The sequence below is a fragment of the Panthera onca genome, chromosome A1 (genome assembly GCF_046562875.1).
Source record: "Panthera onca isolate mPanOnc1 chromosome A1, mPanOnc1 haplotype 2, whole genome shotgun sequence".
Taxonomy (NCBI): domain Eukaryota; kingdom Metazoa; phylum Chordata; class Mammalia; order Carnivora; family Felidae; genus Panthera; species Panthera onca.
Window position 1 is genome coordinate 110,236,201 of NC_138339.1, and position 20,319 is coordinate 110,256,519.

Genomic DNA, 20,319 nt, shown 5'->3' on the forward strand with positions numbered 1-20,319 from the left:
GCATGCAGACCTGCTATGTGGCCCACAGTGACCCTGCACATGAGCTCTCTCCAGAGCCAGTGCCCTGCCCATCAAGATGAAACACAACTGCCCGTTCAAGAGAACTGACAAAAAAAGGAAACAAGAAGTGACCCACACGTGGGCAAGAGAATCTCCTGTTCTAACCGCATGCCCTACCATCTACTCAAAACCTTTGGCCGTTTGGATTTTCCCAGGTGCTACATGACAAAGTAAATTTCTCAGTCATATGAACCCACATACCAGCACAAGTGACCCTGATAAAGGAGCTTCTCAAACTTTTCTAAGAAAAGTCCCTGTAATAGCAGAGACGCATGAAAATGTACCTCTGGGGAATCTGGGAGTGGCCCAAAGCAGCCACAAACACACAACTGGGCTGTTTTTCAAACTAACACATTCTTTGTGGCATAGGTGTGGGATGGAAGGTAGATGGAACCACTGCGTTAAAGCAGTGCCTCTTCCTGGAGAGTTAGGAAAATATTTTCAAAGTAAAACATTACTTCCTTCATCCATTTATTCAACAAACTTCTGAGAGTGGAGTACGTGCAAAGGGTTGTCTAAGAACTATGGATACAAAAGTACGTACACATACATACAGACACACACATACAATCTAATGGGGGAGACAATAAAAAAAAAAATCACACGGGAAATTGTGATTATGGTTACAAAGCAGAGAAACCTTTGCCATATTTCTCTAAGCCAAGATGACAATTAAGGCACGAACCAGGCAAAAAGAGCATTCCAAGCAGAAAAAAGAACATGGGCAAAGGCAGCTAGCAGGGCAGCTTGGAGGCAATAGAAGGGCAAGGGAGAAAATGTGCAAGAGGCAGATGAGAGTACAGGCCAGATTATGGTAAGCCTTGCACACCCTCAAATGACCTTAAGTCCTCTGCACAAAGGGAGGCCACACACGGAGCAAATGGGCAACATCATTCTGGCTGCAATACAGATTGTAAGAGCTGATGCTTGCCTGTCCAAAGTTTAAGCTGATTCTAATACTCTTAGAAACACATGAAGTCCACTCTTACACATGTGCATATACACAAAGAAAGCAAGAATATTCTTTGAAATAAAAAATCTCTGTGGAACATATTAGAAGTGCAGAAAGGCCATTAAGTTCACTGAACAGCTAGAAAGAAAGTGGGGTAAATAGGTCACATCAGCAGAGCTTTCAAGGGCAAGACTTATGAGATACTTAAAAATAGAATTGAGGAGGGGAAAAAAAACACCCAAAATGTCAGTTCATAGTAAGCTCTTAAATTTTCACTTGAAACTATTTTTCTCAACACTTGATTTGTAAATGTTTAAATCAGGAAAAAAAGGGTAATCAACTCTTTTTACTGATTCCAGTTGCCAAAAGAAGGAAAGGTAGATCTCAGTACATAGTCATATGACCTGAGAAATTCAGAAGCATATCTGAAATGGAATGCTTTGTATCTTCTTCCATTCTCCACTTGCCTATGGTAAATATTCAGGGAAGCATTGAAACTAAACCCCAAGTCACTAGGCTAATCCATATACTGTCCATTCTACTCATGAATATCACTGAATTGATATTAGACATTCCTCTTCCCATTTTCAAGAAATTATTCTAGAGTTCCATGTAAAGACAGAATTCATCAATCGGGTCAAAAACAAAAGAGGCGTATGACATCAAGGTCAAGGCATACTTTGTTGACCAACATATATTCTGTTTAGGTGCACTAGATCAAGCAACATTTGCAATCATAATAAAATATTAATAGAGATTAATCTGCAGATAGCAAAACTTCATGTTTTAATGGTTAATGAAGCAATTTTTGAAACAATGTTTCCCCTATCTGATTACAAAATCAATACATGATTATTGCAGGGTTTTCGGGAAATAGAAAAAAACAGAAGAAAATAATAATGGAGAAAATTAGGTAAATTGGAGAAATTAGGTAAATAATGGAGAAAATTAGGTAAAACGGGAACACTGCATAACAATGTATTTTCCTCCTGTGTAACTATTCAGAATTCAAGTACTTTCATGTATTCATTTCCATGTGGGTCTCTAAACAGCCTCACGATAGAGGTGACAGAGGTATAATTATTCACATTTTGTAAGGATTCAAGGAAGCCCAGAGCCAGTAAGTGATCTGCCTAAGGGTACACAGGTAGTTAAGACAAGAGCCAGCAGAGGACTCTTGTCTCCTGATGAGTTAGGCATCCCCTCTAAGCTCATGGTCATGTGATAAGCAAATGACACAGTCACAGAAGTGGTCAACTGCCTGTACCTAAAATGAGAGTACCTCTGAACATCAATCTAAGGTAAGAAAATGTGCAAATAGAACTGTATCATTAATATAAACATGCTAAAATACTATGACATCAAATAAGGATAGGAAAATTAACATATCTCTAAATTGAAAAAAACAGTGGGGGGCAGTGAAGGCGAGACACATCAAACCAAGAGTTCGAAAATCTCTTAATTGTTTCCTTTTGAGATGACTAAAAACCCAGACAGAAATCAAATATTTCCTATCTGAAAGAGACTGAGTGGAGTCATTGATTAAGAAGACCAGGGATAGCAAAAAGGTTTCCTTCTGGTCCCAAACAACTCCTCAAACAACTTCCCTCCCTTCCTTTCTCCCTCTCCCTCTACACATACTGGAATGTGCATGTGCAATCACATAGAGTATAATTTTAAAATGATTTCTTAATTGCTCCATCCTTTGTGAACAACGAGGTATTTATACAACTACAGTAAGTGTATATTTTATAATTTGAACTGGAACACTTACAAGAGTGAAAGAGGGGACTGTTGATAATTATGCCAGGAAATGAGGCATAAACTAAGATTCAGTGGACTGGACAAATGGAAACACATGGTCACCCAATATCTGGACAACCCATCCCCCTCTCGTGAGCCAAGCATTTGGAGTACATGTTCATTAGCAAATTATTATTCAGAAAACTGCTTGGTTATCCCATTTTAGGCAAAACTGAGTCTGAAGCAAATTCTACCTCAAGAGAAAGTCATCAGCATTTTGTAGACCAGTTTATTAATAAACCATTCCTATCAATTAGCCAATGTATTTTCACAATATGTCAGACTTTGTGGGATGTTCTGAAGTCACATGTGCTTTGCAAGTTATCTGGAAAAAAAGTAAAAAAAAAACTAATTAAATTTATTTTTGCCAGTGTCTTTAAAAAATGAAATAGCAAATAAAAGGAAAAAGCAATCTCTTAATCCCTCAAAGGCATTTGTAATTGAAAGTTATTTTCTTGGGTAACTCAAAAGTACTGCTCTATACAGGAATGCTCAAATTACTTTCTGTTTAGGACTGGAATCATCAAATAAACTGCTTTTAGAACAGCTTTTTGGCCAATGTTATTAACAAGTTAACAAGCTTAAAGAAAAAGTCCCCTCAAATAAGAAAACTGAAGAAAGAAACCTTACATCTGTGAGGTTATTTCTCTCTGTAGAAATAAGCTGATAATAATAAGCCCAGTCCTAAAAATTAAACTATCTATCTTGTGGTAATATTCCTATTCAAAATGCCTCTTAAGAGATTAAGTTACAGCAATTCAGATTCAGAAAAGCAAACAGAAATTAGAACTTGGAGGGGTTTTTTTTGTTTGTTTGTTTTGTTTTGTTTTGTTTTGGTGCAAAAAGGTGATTTTATTAAAGCATGGGGACAGGACTCATAGGCAAAAAGAGGTGCACTGGGGTCACGTTGGGTAATGGAGTTTGATTGTTTTGGTTTTTTTTTTCACCTAAGAGAATTTCATAGAGGCAATCACAAAGACTGGCATAAAATCTAAGCTTATTTCATTCAAGCAACATTTCAATGTCTACTAAGTACACTGCATGAGCACTATTACTAGTTGGCTCTCCTGAATTTAAATTTCCTAGTACCTTTTTTTTTCCATCTAGCAGATACATCTTTCACACCAAAAAGGGACTTTGTATTTAAATACTCTGGGATTCTCGTCCCAAAGAAAAAGACTAAAAATAAACAATGGGCAACTCAAAGTGACTCTGTAACTGTGCACAGCAGAATATTTTTACATTTGTTTGTTGGCACTTCATATTTTCAGTCATTCGATAGCCAACTGTTGCTCCCTCTATCAAAGACACAGAAATCTGCAATCCTACAAAGGATTAGATTTTCTGATTTCTCATAAGTCATCTCTCATTTCCTCCAATATTTACATTAAGGATGAGTTCCACAGTTGTGTTCTCAAGCTTGGAAAAGGTCATGAATCAGGCCAGTGTCAGGCCCCACAACAACCTCTTGTAGATTTTCAGAAGGTCAACCTACTCTCAGTGGAAGAAAACCAGATTATTTAAATGTACCCCATTTACTATATCTTTTTAAAAAACAGCAAGACAGTTCTAGATTCCTTATGTAAGGCTTCTTAAGAATCAAGACACAATAGAATTTTCTAGATTTGTTAAATAAGGCTTCTTGAAAGAGAATCAAAGCTCTATTCTAAATGATTAAAAAGGCAAAACTAAAAAGAGAAAAATAGTTGATCCACAATTGTTAAGGATCAAAGAGGGAAAGAGCAACTCAAGGAAGTAAATTTCTTTAAACTAGCCTTTTAAAGATGCAATACAAAATACATCCATAAAACTATCATAATACAGACTACCAATATACACTGAACTTTCATAGATTACCTTCTGAATTGTTAGTATTTTTAACAGGAAGAACTAGGGGAGAGGGAAAGTTAAGTAAAAAATAAGTTTTTATATGACAACATAAATGTGCAACCCAAAGAAATATAAATTCTTGAAATAAATATTGTATATTTGAACATGGCTACTTGAAATTGTTGTGCTTTTCTGACTTTAAGCCACCACAGCTTGGCTCACCACTACCACCATTCCTTCCTAAGACCCCAACACACAAACACATACACACACACACACACACACACACACACACACACACCCCGTTTAAAAAAATACAAACCATACCTTTATATGTCAAAAAACAAATTTCACAGAGGAGCACAAGAACTCAGAAGTCTCAGGATTTACCAAAAACCAAAAACCAAGCTAAACTATGAGCTACTAAGACAAATTCAGGCTTAATATATACACTGAAGTTTTAATAAACTCATAATCACTGGCTCTTGTATCACCAATTTTTTTCTAACACATCTAAACTTATAAACTAGGAAAAAAAACTTGAAAAATCATAAATGAAACAAATTAGTATTAAAACAAATTTTTTTTAAATCTATCCATTTTAAAATAGAAGTATTTTGCCATAAACCGTTAAAATAAGAGTTTTTTAAACTTTTTCCCACTGCAATCATCCTTATTGGAAGCAAAAATGCAATACTGTTCAGTACTTTGGAATTTCCTATTTATGAAACAGCCTAGACAAAATGCTTTTTTAGTAAGTTGCTAATAGAGATTCATGAAAACTGCAAAGAAACTGCCCCAGCAAAGTTCCAATAAGGAACGTCATTTGAGCACTTTGCTCCTAAGGAGTCTAAACAGCACTAGTCAAACTACCTTCTGGGCTTTGGTTTTAATCAAGCTTGTTAGCTGACCTGGTGCAGACATCATTTACATGACTCACCTCAATAAAATATAAATTACATTAAGGATCCATAACTTAGTCACTTACACACTATCATCCAGTAAATTACAATGTTCTACACATCATATTACTGTATATAGATAGATATATAATCGATCTAGATTATCTATTATCTACACACACACACACACACACGCACGCACATACCCCTACAGAGACATATATAATGTTTATGGATCAATAGTCTTTTTCTAAGACACCTTTGAAATACCTACTATAACCACTAACTGCAGAAAGAAACCAAATGGTACAACTACTACACTGCATTAGAACTCAATGTACTTGTGAGATGCCTGGGTGGCTCAGTTGGTCTATAGCTTCGGCTCAGGTCATGATCTCACGGTTTTGAGTTTGAGCCCCACGTCGGGCTCTGTGCTGACAGCTCAGAGCCTGGAGCCTGTTTCAGATTCTGTGTCTCCCTCTCTCTCTCTCTCTGCTCCTCCCCTGGTCGTGCTCGCTCTCTCTCTCTCTCTCTCTCAAAAATAAACAAACATTAAAAAAAAATTTTTTTAAAGAATTCAATGTACTTGATAATCTATCCCCAAGACATTCTGATTATATTTCCTAATGAAATTTTTGTTTTCACCAAGTAAAAAAGTAAATTATTCTTATATCAGCAACAGCAAGCTGCCCAATTTGCTCTTATCCACAAAGTAAGAACTTGAAGATGTAAAAATGTAAATAAACTCTAAAACATCTGCCTTCTCTAAGCTATTAGATCACAAATTCACCTTTCACTAAATCCCTCACCTAAACTTCCTTATTTCACAAAAATGAATTCAGCAGAATTCATCCAATAACTGCCTTAAAGATAAAGTGAAGAAAAAAAAAATCAATCAGACTCTATTTCTAGTTATTTTGGCCAAAAATTCTGTGCTACTTTAAGAAGGACATCAGATCAATGCACTAAATGTTATCCTGCCATTCAAAAGACCTAAGTATATTACAGCATTACTACTCTTTGAATAAGGTTGAATAACCATCATCTCTGGTTCTACTCATATTCACTGTAGTCCATGGTAAATGGAAAATCATACCTAGAATAACCTCAAGCTCTTCTACGTACCACTGTGGAAAGAATATAAACAGTTCTTACCAAAGTCCCTTCCAAAGATAAAGATTCACACTCCAACATTTTTTTTTACTTTTTTCCAAAACGGCATTCAAGAAAAAATACAACTTACTTTTCATTTTGAGTGCAACTAATAACCAGGTAAGTACTGAAATCCACATGTGCATCCAAAATTTAAAACTCAGTTTGCAAAGAAAATCCACATGATACTGGGTAAATCTATACAAAGACACTGATATTCCAGAAACCTAGCTGCTCCCCATGAAAATAAACAGTAAGTTTTTTGTTTGTGAAACATATTTCTACAGTATTAACCAAACCTAAACACACACAACCGAATTAGCAAAGAGAACACTGACAGCTATAGAAAAAAACAGTACATATGTTTTTTAAAAATGCCTGATGACACCTATAATTATATAAACCAATTCGGACTCTACAACTTCAACAGCAATGGCAATTTTAAAAGATGCCCCAGGGGCACCTGGGTAGCTCAGTCGGTTAAGCGGCCGACTTCAGCTCAGGTCATGATCTCACAGTCCATGAGTTCGAGCCCCGCATCGGGCTCTGTGCTGACAGCTCAGAGCCTGGAGCCTGTTTCAGATTGTGTCTCCCTCTCTCTCTGACTCTTCCCCGTTCATGCTCCATCTCTCTCTGTCTCAAAAATAAATAAATGTTTAAAAAAAAATTTTTAAAAAAAGATGCCCAAGACATATTAAATAGGTCGGGCAAATTTCACACTTCTTGGTGCCACCACAAAACCAAAATTACTGAGCAGGATATAACAATGACCCGATAGTGCAATTCTTAAATCTTCCTCCTGTCTAAAATAGTTATAGTAGTATGATGACCACTGTCAAAACTCAATCTTTTCTAAAAATAAACATATATGTCCCATTTCAAAAAAGTAGAGATAAGTAGAGTATCATCGTGGAGAATATATCTGAAATTTCAGTTTGATAACCGAAAAGTTAGGTTTTTGACATTTGCCAGCAGTCCCACAACGTGCTGGCCCTGTGCCATCATGGCCCGGTGCCAGCCTGATGCAGGGCCAGGCTAAAAATAGCAGCCAAGCAGCAGCTGGAACACATAGGTCCTTGTGACCTCAGCTTTATTTCCCTAAATCAAGGGAGGTTTAAGGGGAGGAGACAACTAAAAGCAGAGAAGGAAGGGAACAGAATAAGCTCTCAGCTGGTATTTTCTACCTCTCCCAGATTTCTTGCCTTTTTTCCTACCACTCCCTCCTACTCCTCACTCCCACCACTCCATCTCCCACACTCAAGAAAGGAGGAAAGACAAGAAGGAAGTGTGGGAAGGGGAGAAAGGGAGGAAGACAGTGAAGCGCTGAAGAAGGTTCAGAGGCTCCGCCACCTCCTACTCTCAGGTTTCTCTCACTTGATTCTACCATCATCACAAACCAGCCACTGGTCATTTATTTCAGTCCTCAGGTTTACCATGGTCTAGAGAAAGTAGAAGGAAAAAAACACATAGGTGACTGGCAGGGAAGGGGTGGCCTAAAAGACAGTGTGAAGAGTACAAAATCAGAAGTGTCAAGAAGTGCTAAGAAAACAAAGTCCTAAAGAAAGAATGCAAATGTATAAAAAAAGATGCTCCTTCACATACACCAATAAGATTACAAATTTCTGGTATTTGAATTTTAGGGGCTTATATTATGACAAATATTTATGAAAACCATGACCATCTTGTCTGTGGAAATTGGTTAATATCAAGCTATAGCAAGAGCAAAGGTTGAGTATAACTTCGGCAGGCCGTCACCAAGAAAGATTAACACAACACGAGAAGAGGCTCCAGGCTCTGCCCATACACTGAAATTATAAAACATCAATATTTCATTTATAAAAATGCTGGTCACTGTTAGCAAATATTTAACAGGTACAATGTGGCACATATAGCATTCTAAATTGTACTGATCTAATTAAGAGAATTTAAATCTTGCTTTTGTGGACTCACTCTACATGCTACCTTCTTATGCTTATTTTCAGTATAATATCTTCCATCATTAGAGATCTGACACCAATTAACAATAAAAAATGCATTAAGTAAACAGGGAGACTGGTAAATAAGGCAGGACCAGGCAGTGAGTCACCTGAATTTAAGCACATTAATTCGCTAAATGAGCTTCCAATTTATCTGATCACTTTATTCAGTTAGTACCAGTTTAAATGTACTGACAGGTCCTACTGCATCCTTCAAATTAACATCTTTCCAATGAACTCTCTGCCTCTCAAAGAATATGAAATCTTTTTACCAGCCACAAGAAATAATGATTTTTAATCAAAACATTTAAAAGGGGCCTTAAAATGAGATAAATACAGAATTTCTAAAATTTACCTTGAAAGATTACCTTTGCCTCATATATACCACATTTAGATCTAACCTACAAGTTAATTCCTCTTTCAAAAGTTAAAAATGGGGGTGCCTGGGTGGCTCAGTCGGTTCAGCCACCAACTCTTGATTTCAGCTCAGGTCATGATCTCACAGTTTGTGGGACTGATCCCCACACTGGCCACAGAGCCTGCTTGGGGTTCTCTCTCTCTCTCTCTCTCTCTCTCTCTGTGTCTCCCCCCACCCCACCCCTGGGGTCCCCCACTCATGTTGCACGCATGCTCTCTCTCCCTCTCTCAAAATAAATAAACTTTTAAAAAAAGTTAAAAAATGCCCAATGGAAGATGATCAAAATCACCCCACACAACCATCTTCCAAAGCTGAAATTCATTCATAAGAGGAATTTGTGAAATGCAGTTTTTCAAGTCAAATTCTAAAATACATGTTAAAATTCATAGCTGTGGGCACCTGGGTGGCTCAGATGGTGAGGGGTCCGACTTCGGCTCAGGTCCCGCTCTCATGGTTCCATTCGTTCATGAGTCAGAGACCTGCATTGGGCTCACTGCTGTCAGCACAGCACAAAGCCCACTTCGAATCCTCTGTCCTCCTCTCTCTCTCTCTTTGCCCCTCCACCAATGGTGCTCTCTCTCTCAAAAATAAATATTTTTTTTCAAAAATCATAGAGTTGTGGGAGCCTGGGTGACTCAGTCGGTTGAGCATCCAGCTCTTGATTTTTGGCTGTCATAATTTCATGATTCATGCATTCAAACTCCACATCGGGTTCTGCACTAATGGTACAATGCCTGTTCCAGATTCTCTCTCTCCCACCCTCAATCTGCCCCTCCCCCACTCGCACTCACTTTCTCTGTCTCAAAATAAAATAAACCTTTAAAAAAAATCACAGTTGTGATAATTTAAAATTCTGGCCACCATGAAAATCACTCTATAAAGTAGAAAAGACTATAATAGATCTAAAGATGAACCCTCTAGAATAGTTAATGATGATGCATCATGGGCATTAAAAATTTTTTAATTTTTTTTTAATGTTTACTTATTTTTGAGAGAGAGACAGAGTGTGAGTGGGGAGGGGCAGAAAGGGAGGGAGACACAGAATCCGAAGCAGGCTCCAGTCTCTGAGCTGTCAGCACAGAGCTGGAGACAGGGCTCAAACCCACCAACCATAAGATCATGACCTGAGCCTAAGTCAGACCAACTAACTGGCCCAACTAACTGAGCCACCCAGGCGCCCCTCGTGGGCAGTATTACTTAGAGGGTAAGAGTACCACCCAGAGAGGCTGTGTCTGGCTCAGTAATGTACCAGTCTGTGTAAATGGGCAAAGTCACTTTCATTTTTTTCCAATACTTCAGTTTCCTCATCTGTAAAATGAGAATGATAAAAGTACCTACCTCATAGGACTGTTAAGAAATATAAAGTGCTTGGAGCCGTATCTGGCACAAGGTTAAGGGTATGAAAGTGTTAACTACGATTATTAGTTAGTAAATGTTGTTGCAGTAATATTAAAAAGCTCACCGTAAATCATGCTTCCTTCGATAAAGAAAAGCCACCCAAACAAGAGGTCTTTAGGAATTAGAGAGGTTACTAAAGTTCTGAGACCACATCAATTACATGAAAGATCCCATACATCTAGGGACTGTTTATATACTATTTACTGGCATGAGGGTAGGGGATTCTGACAAAAACACTGGAAAAGCCTACAAAAATAAGTCAAATGTAGACGCTGGTTAAGTTTTCACAAATGTACTAAATTCAGAGCAGCCAAATTTCTTACTGGGTATTAACTTCTCTTGTTCTGCACAAGCATTTTAAACATTTAGTAAATTCTTTATTACATAGGTGTACAGGTATAGGAGTGCATTCATGTATATTCACACAACTGTAATGTAGTTTCATACAGTTAACAGTCTAACTTCTTCAGAACTTTGGTCTCACCCTACAACCTCTACAATTTCCAAATGTCTACAAATATTTTCACACTAGCATGTATTCAGCAAGCTACAATCATTGCTTAACTGAACCCATTAGATTTCCACCAGAAACTGAAATGCTATCTAGAAATACTTTTAGAACATTCAGTAAAATGTTAGCCAAATAATCTCTCCAACACTCCAATCATTTTACATTCAAGAATATGCCTGGCCTGGGGCATGTGGGGTGGCTCAGTCGGTTAAGCGTCTGACTCTGGATTTTGGCGCAGGTCATGATTTCAGGGTTTGTAAATTCGAGCCCTGCATCTGCCTCTGCACTGATAGCCTGCTTGGGATTCTCTCTCTCTCCTTCTCCAACTCTCTCTCTGCCCCTCCCTCACTCACGCTCACCCATGCTCTCTCTCTCCCTCTCTCTCTCAAAAATACTTACTTTTGAAAGAAAGAGTAGTTCAAGCGAGGGAGGGCAGAGAGAGAGAGCGGGACAAAGGATCCAAAGCATGGGGATCAAACCCATGAACTGTGAGATCATGACCTGAACTGAAGTCAGCCGATCAATCGACTGAGCCACCCAGGTGCCTCAAATAAATAAGCTCAAAAAAAAAAAAAAAAAAAAAAAAAAAAGACTTGTCCTGGAGCCTGGAGCCTGGAGCCTGGCTGGCTTAGTCAGTGGAGCATGCAACTCTTGATGCCAGGGTTGTGGATTCAAGCCCCACAGTGGATGTGGAGATAACTTAAAAAGAAAAAAAAAAAAAAAAAATCTTAAAAAAAAATAAAAAGAATATGCAGAGTTCTGGGGGTTTGTGGAATTCACCAAACATCTCCAGCAAATTAACAGGCAGACTGAAGGGAGGAAAAACAGAAATTCAACATTTAACTTTGCAATTTATTACCCCTCTCTGGACAAACTACTCAACATGTCTGCGCCTCAGCTCTACAAGTAGATAATAACTATCATACAAACGCATTTTGTAAAAACAAAATGCTTCTCATCTGTTAGCATATTTTAAGAAGAAACAGCACAATGTATCTATACACAGGGTCACTGAAATATGCTTCGGGTAATGATACCCAAATGACACTGAGTTCATCTCCTTTTATGTGCACTTATGAACATCAAATTAGTTACAAATACGTAAGTAAATATATGTAAATATATACAATACATATTAACTGACCCGAATCTAATTATCACTGAGGAATCCCACAAATATAAATCACTTAGCACACCCTTACCAAAGTCCACTTACTATTTGCTGAAAGTCAATCTTTAAATTTCAAATGAAAACCAGATTTTGCACTGCTTTCTCTCTAAAGCTTACTTTAACTACCTTTTCTAGATGAGAAAAATAAAAGGAAGCATCCTATTTTTAAAGAACTAAAAACCATGTTTAAAGCATATTCTTAGCAGAACACATGGCACTGAAAGCAAAAACTGCAAAGATGGGGTTTTTTTTCCTAAGCTTATTTATTTATTTTTGAGAGAGACAGAGAGAGACACAGAGCACAGGTGGGGAAGGGGCAGAGAAAGAAGGAGACACAGAATCCGAAGCAGACTCCAGGCTTTGAGCTATCAGCGGGGAGCCCCAATGCCGGGCTTGAACTTACCAAACTCACCAAACTTACAAATGCCAGATCATGACCTGAGCTCAAGTCAGATGCCCAACCAACTGAGCCACCCAGGTGCCCCTGCAAAGATATGTTTTTTAAACCAACATACTTTATTTGTGAGACTGGCTAGGACTAAGAAACTAGAGTCTCCTTTCATGAGACAAGACTATGTAGTATTTTTCTCCAAATTACCACTTGAGACTGATTTTTCAAAAGGAGATGGAGAGTCTTCCTATCCACTTAAAGGAAACTGTTTATGTTTTCTAATTTACTGTAATCCCCAAACATTTACACATGTCAAAAAATTAATAAACCAAGAAAATTAAATTAGGTTTTTTTTGTTGTGAAAAAGCACTGGTCTTGAGATTACACAATAATTTGAAAGATAACTAAAAATGGTTTTGTGAGTCCCACATAGTTTATTGTCACCTAAAAAATAGTTGCCTATAATCTGCTTTGTTTCTAAGATGTTTATAGTTAACTATGATCTTCTTTCTTTTCTAGGATATTTGTCCCCTTAAATATAACAGTTGAAGGTCAACAACAGTTCAAGTTTAATGACCACCCCTATAAAAACTGCTAACACCACAGGAGTTTTGTTTAATTTTATGTGTATGTAACAAAGCTTCTTAAAGGTACCAAATTCATTTTGAAGTATTAAAGAAAAACGGTTTTCTAACACAAAAACAGAGCATGTAAGCATGTGGAATTACTACAGACCCAATTGTGTAACTTTTAAAAGGGGTTGCTTTCTTAAAAGACAACATTGGTATTCTTCCATTGCCATCCTTTTCACTGAACATACTGCCCACTGAAATCAAACATTAACTAAACCCTTAATATGAGTGTGACCAGAAAAGATGTGCTGGCCTGCTCATGAAACACAAATGAAACATTTAGAGTTAGAATTGATGGCAATTGATTACCCATTGTGAAAAGAAAAGAGGCCCAGGATAAACATCTTAAAAATCGGCCAGAACATACTTAAGACAATAATGACTTGAGTTGGTCAATTAATTGCAATAATTCTTCTATTAAAGGACATGTTCCACAGTCATCCTGATGTTTCTAAAAGGAAAGGCATCAAAGTCTTTACAGAAAGGATGAAATTCAATGCACAGTTGAAATAAAATAATGGGGATGGCCTTTTCCTCCTCACCCCAAGGGTGTACTCAGAATACAACTAACTGTATGGCAAGAAATTAAAGCCTGAAGCAATAGTAAAAATGTTTGCTTAATTCAGATCTGCAATTCACCTTCCATCTTATTGAAATCTTTTGGCTACAAGTATTGTTGTTTCCTGAACACTTTAGATTTCCTCACTGGACCAATACTAGCCACCAGAGATGGAAATTCCAAGATTTCCCCACATATAATTGAAAAAATTGAAATTTTAACCTTCCTCAGAACAATGCTGAGCACATACTAAGTACTCAGATACTTTCAAAAATCAATTGTAAGCAAATCAAACATTTTAACTGGCACAGAATAAAAGAAGACATATGCAACTAGTTTCAAACTTTGTTTTGTGTACTTTTTCATTAATCAAAAGGAAGAAAACATAGGATCTAATTTTTAAATGTTCTATATTATCACTTCCCTCTTGAAAATGCTTTCAATGAAATATACTATCAACAGTAAACAAAACATCCCATTCTGAAAGTGTACCCAGAATCATACTTTCATATAACAATCTCTGGTCTATAAAGAAAACCAAAACACTCAAAGAAATGCCCACAAATTAGCCTTAAATAAAGTGACTAAAAATTTTATCCAACCTAATTCTAAAACAGATTCCCTTTTACTGCCTTGCCACTCCCTAAAACAAGAAATTTTAAGTTATGAATCTAAAAAGTCCATAAAAAAATGTTTACCAAAGTGTTAACAGAATTCCGGGGAATATTCCTTTCTCCCAAAAGTAACCAGCAAAACAAAACAAAACAGAACAAACAAAAAAAAGCAACTCCTTTTAAAATTTATCTTCTTCCTGCCCATACTAAAGGCAAGATCCCAGTTTTGTTTAAATACTTATTTTAAACTGATTAGTCACAAATTAAGCAAACTTGTTTGTTTCAATACAAAATCGAATGTATACCAATTTTCCGAAAGAGGACACACACACACCGCAAAACAAACAAAAAATTGAAAAACACAAGATAATTTTTCTAAGACTTTTTAATTACAAAAATGAGCGCTTCTGATCTTAGAAAAATCCAACCATAAGACAATCATAAAATGAAAAGTAACCCCCCCCAAAAGTACACCCATCCACTTGACTGCCCTTTTCCAAAGATAACCACTATTCAATGGTTGCTTGTGTAGCCTTCTAGAAATTTTTATGCATCTGTAAGTCTATCTTTTTTGTTTTAAACAGAAATTACAGCCTACCGTATGAAGAGCTGACTTGTTTTTAAATAAAATATTCTGGTCACCTTTTCTTATCAGTATATATATTTATCTCTCTCTCTGTTTTTCACGGTTGCGTAGAATTCCATAGAGTACTTCTTAACCAGTTCCCTTCAGATGGAAATTTCCACAGACTCCAGCTTTTCAGTATTACAGATACTGCAATGAGCATTGCTCAACGTACAGAACATCTTTGTGCATGAATATCAATGAATGTAGAAAATAAATTCCTAGAAATGACATAAAAAGACAGAGCCAAGGAACCAGGGAGGCAGCATCTTCTCCCACCTCCTCAGCCAATTCTGGGTACTATCTACCCATCTTTTTTGTCTTCACCGATGTGGCAGAAGAACGTGGCCTGTCACCTTTACTAACAACAAGAGTGAAGACAAATTGATCATTTACATTTCTTTGTGAAATGTGTTGCCCGTGTTTTAACTAAATTATTCATCCCTCCCTTTTATTTTTTAAACTAATTTTTCAGAGTTCTCGTTAGCCTCCAACATGCTGCAAATATTTGCCCCAGTTTGCTGCTTAACTTCATTTATCACGTTTTCAGTCTTCCAGAAATTTTCAGGTTTTTTTATCCAATTAAATTTGTCTGTCTTTTAATTCAAGTTATTTGTCCTTAAAATTTGAGTTTCAGGTCATAATAAGAAAGCTCTCTTTCCCAGGCAAAACTTTGGGGAAATTTTTTTACATGCCTTCTAAATTATTACTTCAGTGGTGTCGATAATATTTACATACAAGTACCTTCAGCAATGACTCTCTCTTGATATAATATCAATCAATAAAAAATTAGCGAACTACACTTTCTCCAAAACTTCCAATAATTAACTGATGGACAGTTCTGCACCAATTAAATACCATTTACAACTATTACAACTACTACATCAAAGACTTAATTTTTTTCCCTTTAAATTTCTTCTTAAAATAGGAGTTTAAAAATAACTAATAAACATGTTTAATTTCTGGTAAGTCCCAATTCATTGACCCTCAATACTTAAAAAAATCTTCAACAGTGTCAAACAACTAGATTTTCCCTGCTGCATCTATAATTTAGTCATCTCTACAAAAGTCAGTGAATACTTCCTGTACAAACAAACTTGTAATTTTGGAATACCAGAATATTGCTTATGGTTCTATCATGGTATATGGTGTTATTTTCCATGTCACGTTCTGAAGCAAAAATGACTTCTACCTCATATCGAAAAATTATAAAATAAGTCTCTTGTGTTAGTATACCAATTCAAACCACCACTTAAAGCTAAGTTAGATGGTTAATCTAGCCATTCTCTCTGTTCTTCATCAAGGAAAAGAAATCCTGGTCCTGAGTTTTCTATCTCACAGAGCCAGCTGCCAGGCATTTAACAGCCTTCCATCTCATAAGCTGACTGGCACAACAAGTAATACAACTTGGAAGTTAAGGAAACTGGCACAACTCAGAGGGGAAAAAAGAATATTTTCCACAATTTGTACAGCACTTGTTTAGCACGTATGTAAGTGTTTCCGAAAGGGTGGTCAACTCTTCAAGCTATGCAAACAGCATCATACGATTTCATATCAACTACTGCCAACTCCATTCAGTGGCCTCCTTCCCCTTTGGGGACTATTCAAAAAGTTACTATTTTCTTTTACAACTCACCCAGGCCTCTTCACTGATGAAAGCAGGCAAAGCCCACGCTGTGTGTCTGTCTCCTAGAGAAGATTGCATCTTTTATTTATCGCCCCTTGGCTTTATTTTCACAGTGAATTCCTGGCTTAAATGCAATCAGCCAAGAAACCCTCCCTATGTGCTCTCCTGTCATTCCTCATTGCTTGCAAGCAGAGTCAAGCACAGAAGGAGGAAAAAAAAAAAAAAACAACACTCAACATTGCCAGCCAAGCCATAAAAATTCCCAAACTCTAGTTTGGTTATACTGAGAAACCGTGGATGTGCTTCAATCCGTTTCAACCCAGCAGGAAACAAGGGGGGAGGGGGGGGGGGTGTAAAAAAAAAAAAAAAAAAAGGAGGTATAACTTTAAAGAATGCTAATTAGATTTTTTTTTTTTTTTTAAGAAGGATGGATAGCCTCAAAAGTTAAATCTCCTCTAGACATAAGGAGAAGATACCGAACCTAGAAAAGACAACACTGGGGGCTGCCTTTGGAAATAAATGACCATGCAGAAAATCACGTTTGCAGACTGCATTAGAATTCAAATTAACTAAAGAGAATTAAAATAAATCTTAATTCTCTTTTGCGGCCCCTATCCAGACCCCCACCCGACTCCCAAAGAGAAGGATAAAAGAACGGACTATGGAAAGAAAGATTAAAAATCAGAGACAGCGATGCTTCCAACCCTCTCCCCATTCATTAGGTACCATGTTCACCACCACAATACTATTTAAAGTAGACAGCAATGCCGGGGAGGGGGGCGGAGGGGGGGCGGCAAAACATGCCGTTTGCAATCAGGAGAAAAATATGGGGGGGGGGGGGGAGTTTCATTATAGCATTGTTCTTTTCACTCCATCCCAAACATCCCCATCCTACGGCTGAAAAAGATATCTGGCCAGAAAAAAACATTGGGGGTACGGAGTGAAGATAGGGAAAGCTTTTAAACTCGGTATTTGAGAAAACTCTCATGGTCTGTCAGAGAAAAGGAGGGCTGTGCAGCTTTAAATCACAAGTCCTGCTCGCCTTTGTCAAATATCTTCTACTTTACAAGCTCTGAAAAGAATATAAAGAGACTCTTTTGTTTGGGTCTCCCTTTTCGGAGGATGACAGAGAACTGAAAGGGGCACAAATAAACCTGAAAACGAGAACAAAGTGCGGGGTCGCGCCCGGCTGCCAGGCGGCCGCGCCTGGAGGGACGCTGCGCGGCCGCGGAGCCCCTCTGCCTCGCGCTCCTGCCGCCGCCGGCTGCGAGCGCAAAGCCCGTAACTGCTCACCGCGGCTCGCCCCGCGCACGGCCACCGGCCACCCAGCGCCAACCAAACTCCGGCGGCAGAGGCCCCGGGGCACCGCCGGGCCCGACAGGAAAGGGAAGCGCAAGCCGTTCCTTCCCCGGCTCGCGCCCATGGACTCGGGGACGCCCTCGGGGGGAGAGGTCTCTGAGGAGAGGGAGTCCAGCCCGCCGCCCCCCTCCCTCCTGCGCACCAACTAGGCAGGGGAGGCGCGGGGGGGAAAAGACACATTTAAATCCCCGGGCCGCCGGCGGAGCTCGCCCGGGCCAAACCAGACGCCGCAACGACCCCGGAGCGCCACGGCCGCCAGCCCGTCGGAGCCCCGAAAGGAGCGGCACCCGAGAGGCATTAAAATGTAGTCCCCACCCCTCCAATAGAGGGGGCGGGGAGGGGGAAAGAGGAGAAAGAAAAAGGAGCGAACGGCAGACAAGGAGAGAGAGCAGGGTGAACGCGGAGGGCGGCCCGGCCGCCGGCTCGGCCCCGGCCGGCATTGTCTGTGCGGCCCGCGCCCCCTCCCCCGCCCCGCACGGCCCCGCCACACACACCCTTCGCCGGAGCCCGGCCGTCCGCCTCCGCCTTTGTCCACAACCACCCCCCAAAAAAGGGCGAGCAGCCCTCCGGGACGTGCTCCCCGGGAGAAGGGTGGGGAACGGAGCGGGCCGGGGGCACCCGACACCCACCCCGCCAACCCCGCCGCGGGGCGAGTCCTGCTGATTCATTTCCCACTCGCGCTGGCCCGTCCGGGGAAACGGGGGCGGGGAGGGGCGAGAAGGAAATGGGCGCTCCGCTCGAGAGGACGGTCCGGGCCGGTGAGGGCATCGGGAGGGGGTGCGGACGCGCGCCCAATTGAGGGGCTGCCGGAGGAGAGGGGGCGGGCGCCCCCCGAGGGACTGACGGACGGACAGACGGCTCCGCGGCTGCCCCGTGACTCACCGACTTGCAGGACGTTGTCGACGCAGCCGCTCTCCAGCAGCGCGATGCCCCGGCGGAAGGGCAGCCGTGTCTCGTCGCCGCCGTCCGCCGCCCCGGCGGCCCCCACCGACGGGGCCCCGGCCCCAGCGGCGGCGGCGGCGGCGGCGGCGGCAGCGGCGGCGGCGGCCGAGGTGGCGGCCGGCGAGGACGAGGAGCCGCCGCCGCCTGCGCCGCCCGCGCCGCCGCCCGCGCTGCCGGGACCGCCGCTGTCGTCGCCGGGGCCGCCCGCGGCGCCGCCGCCGGTGTTGAAGGACGAGTACATGCAGATCTCCCGCTCGCTGCGGGGAAAGGACCAGTAAACGATGCGGCGCTGCACCGGCTCCGGGATGCGCTCGAAGCGCTCCTCCACGCGCTGGAACGGCCACTTCTCCGCCACCTTGCGCGCCGCGATGTCCAGGAGCGACTCGGGGCTCTGGGTCTTACCCGGCGGCAGCAGCCCCAGCGCCGCGCCGCCCCCGCACGCCGCCACAGCCACACTGCCCGCCCGCTGGCCGGGCCGACAGGCAGAGCTGTAGCCGCCACCCGCTCCTCCACCGCCACTGCTGCCCCCGCCGCCACCGCCGCCGCCCGGCCGGCAGCAGAGCCGTTTCGCGGGAGGAGGCTGCTGTCCGCGCTCCGCCATGACCGCGCCGCTTCTAACCCGACAGCGGAAGTGCTGGGACCCTATAAACGGCACAAGGAAGCGCGACACGCACACGCCGCGGCGACGCCACGCTGCCATCTAGGGCCCGCCGCTCCTTGTACGGGCACGAGAGGCGGGGCCTGCTCCGTGACGTCGGGGTTGAGGCGGGGAACGGATAGGGGGACCTAGGGCCAGGGGCGGGGCCTATGCAAATCGCTGAGCTGAAACATAAATAGAGCACTCCGCGGACACGGGGGTAGCGGGGGCGGCGAGGTTGGGTGCCCGATGGGTTGTGAGAATGTCAGGCTGCTGTGACGCGGGGGGCGGGGCTCAGGCGGGGTTCCCGCGGGAGGGGACGGGCAGCCGAGCCAGGCCTAAGGTGGGTGGGTCTCTGTGCCCCCTGCCAACTCAACTTCCCCCTCCAATTCCCTGCCGCCCTTTGATGTCCGGCAAGTGAAGACGCGCCTGGTGGGTCTAAAAGCGGAGGGAAGGGGAGTTGGAGGCGAAGGGGACTTGGGGAGAAGAGCCCGGGGAAGGGTCCGGGCTAAATGAGGGGCGGGGCCCGCGAGCCAATGCCCCACCCCCCCCACCCCCGTCAGAGCCTGGCTGCCCGGGGAAAAGCCTCTGGGCGGAGGAGGCGCTTTCAAAACAAAGAAATGCGGCGTGGAACCTGAGGGACGGGGGTGGAGAGGAAGGCGGAGGAGGTGCGGCCGAGGCAGCCCCGCTGCCCGCTTCCCCTACAGTCAGCCCAGGGGAACTCCCCCCACCCCCACGCCAGCCGGGACTGCGGCGCTGG

At 41.7% G+C, this 20,319-nt stretch overlaps 1 protein-coding gene across 1 annotated transcript in view; it reads right to left on the reverse strand.

Moving 5' to 3' along the window:
- Positions 1 to 19,605, reverse strand: part of ZSWIM6 (zinc finger SWIM-type containing 6) — a 197,110-nt gene extending 177,505 nt beyond the window's left edge. Inside the window, exon 1 of the mRNA XM_060635703.3 lies at positions 18,863 to 19,605. Coding sequence (XP_060491686.1) covers positions 18,863 to 19,523 — 661 coding nt within the window. The 5' untranslated portion in view covers positions 19,524 to 19,605. The remainder of the gene's footprint in view (positions 1 to 18,862) is intronic.
- Positions 19,606 to 20,319: the final 714 nt, after the last annotated feature.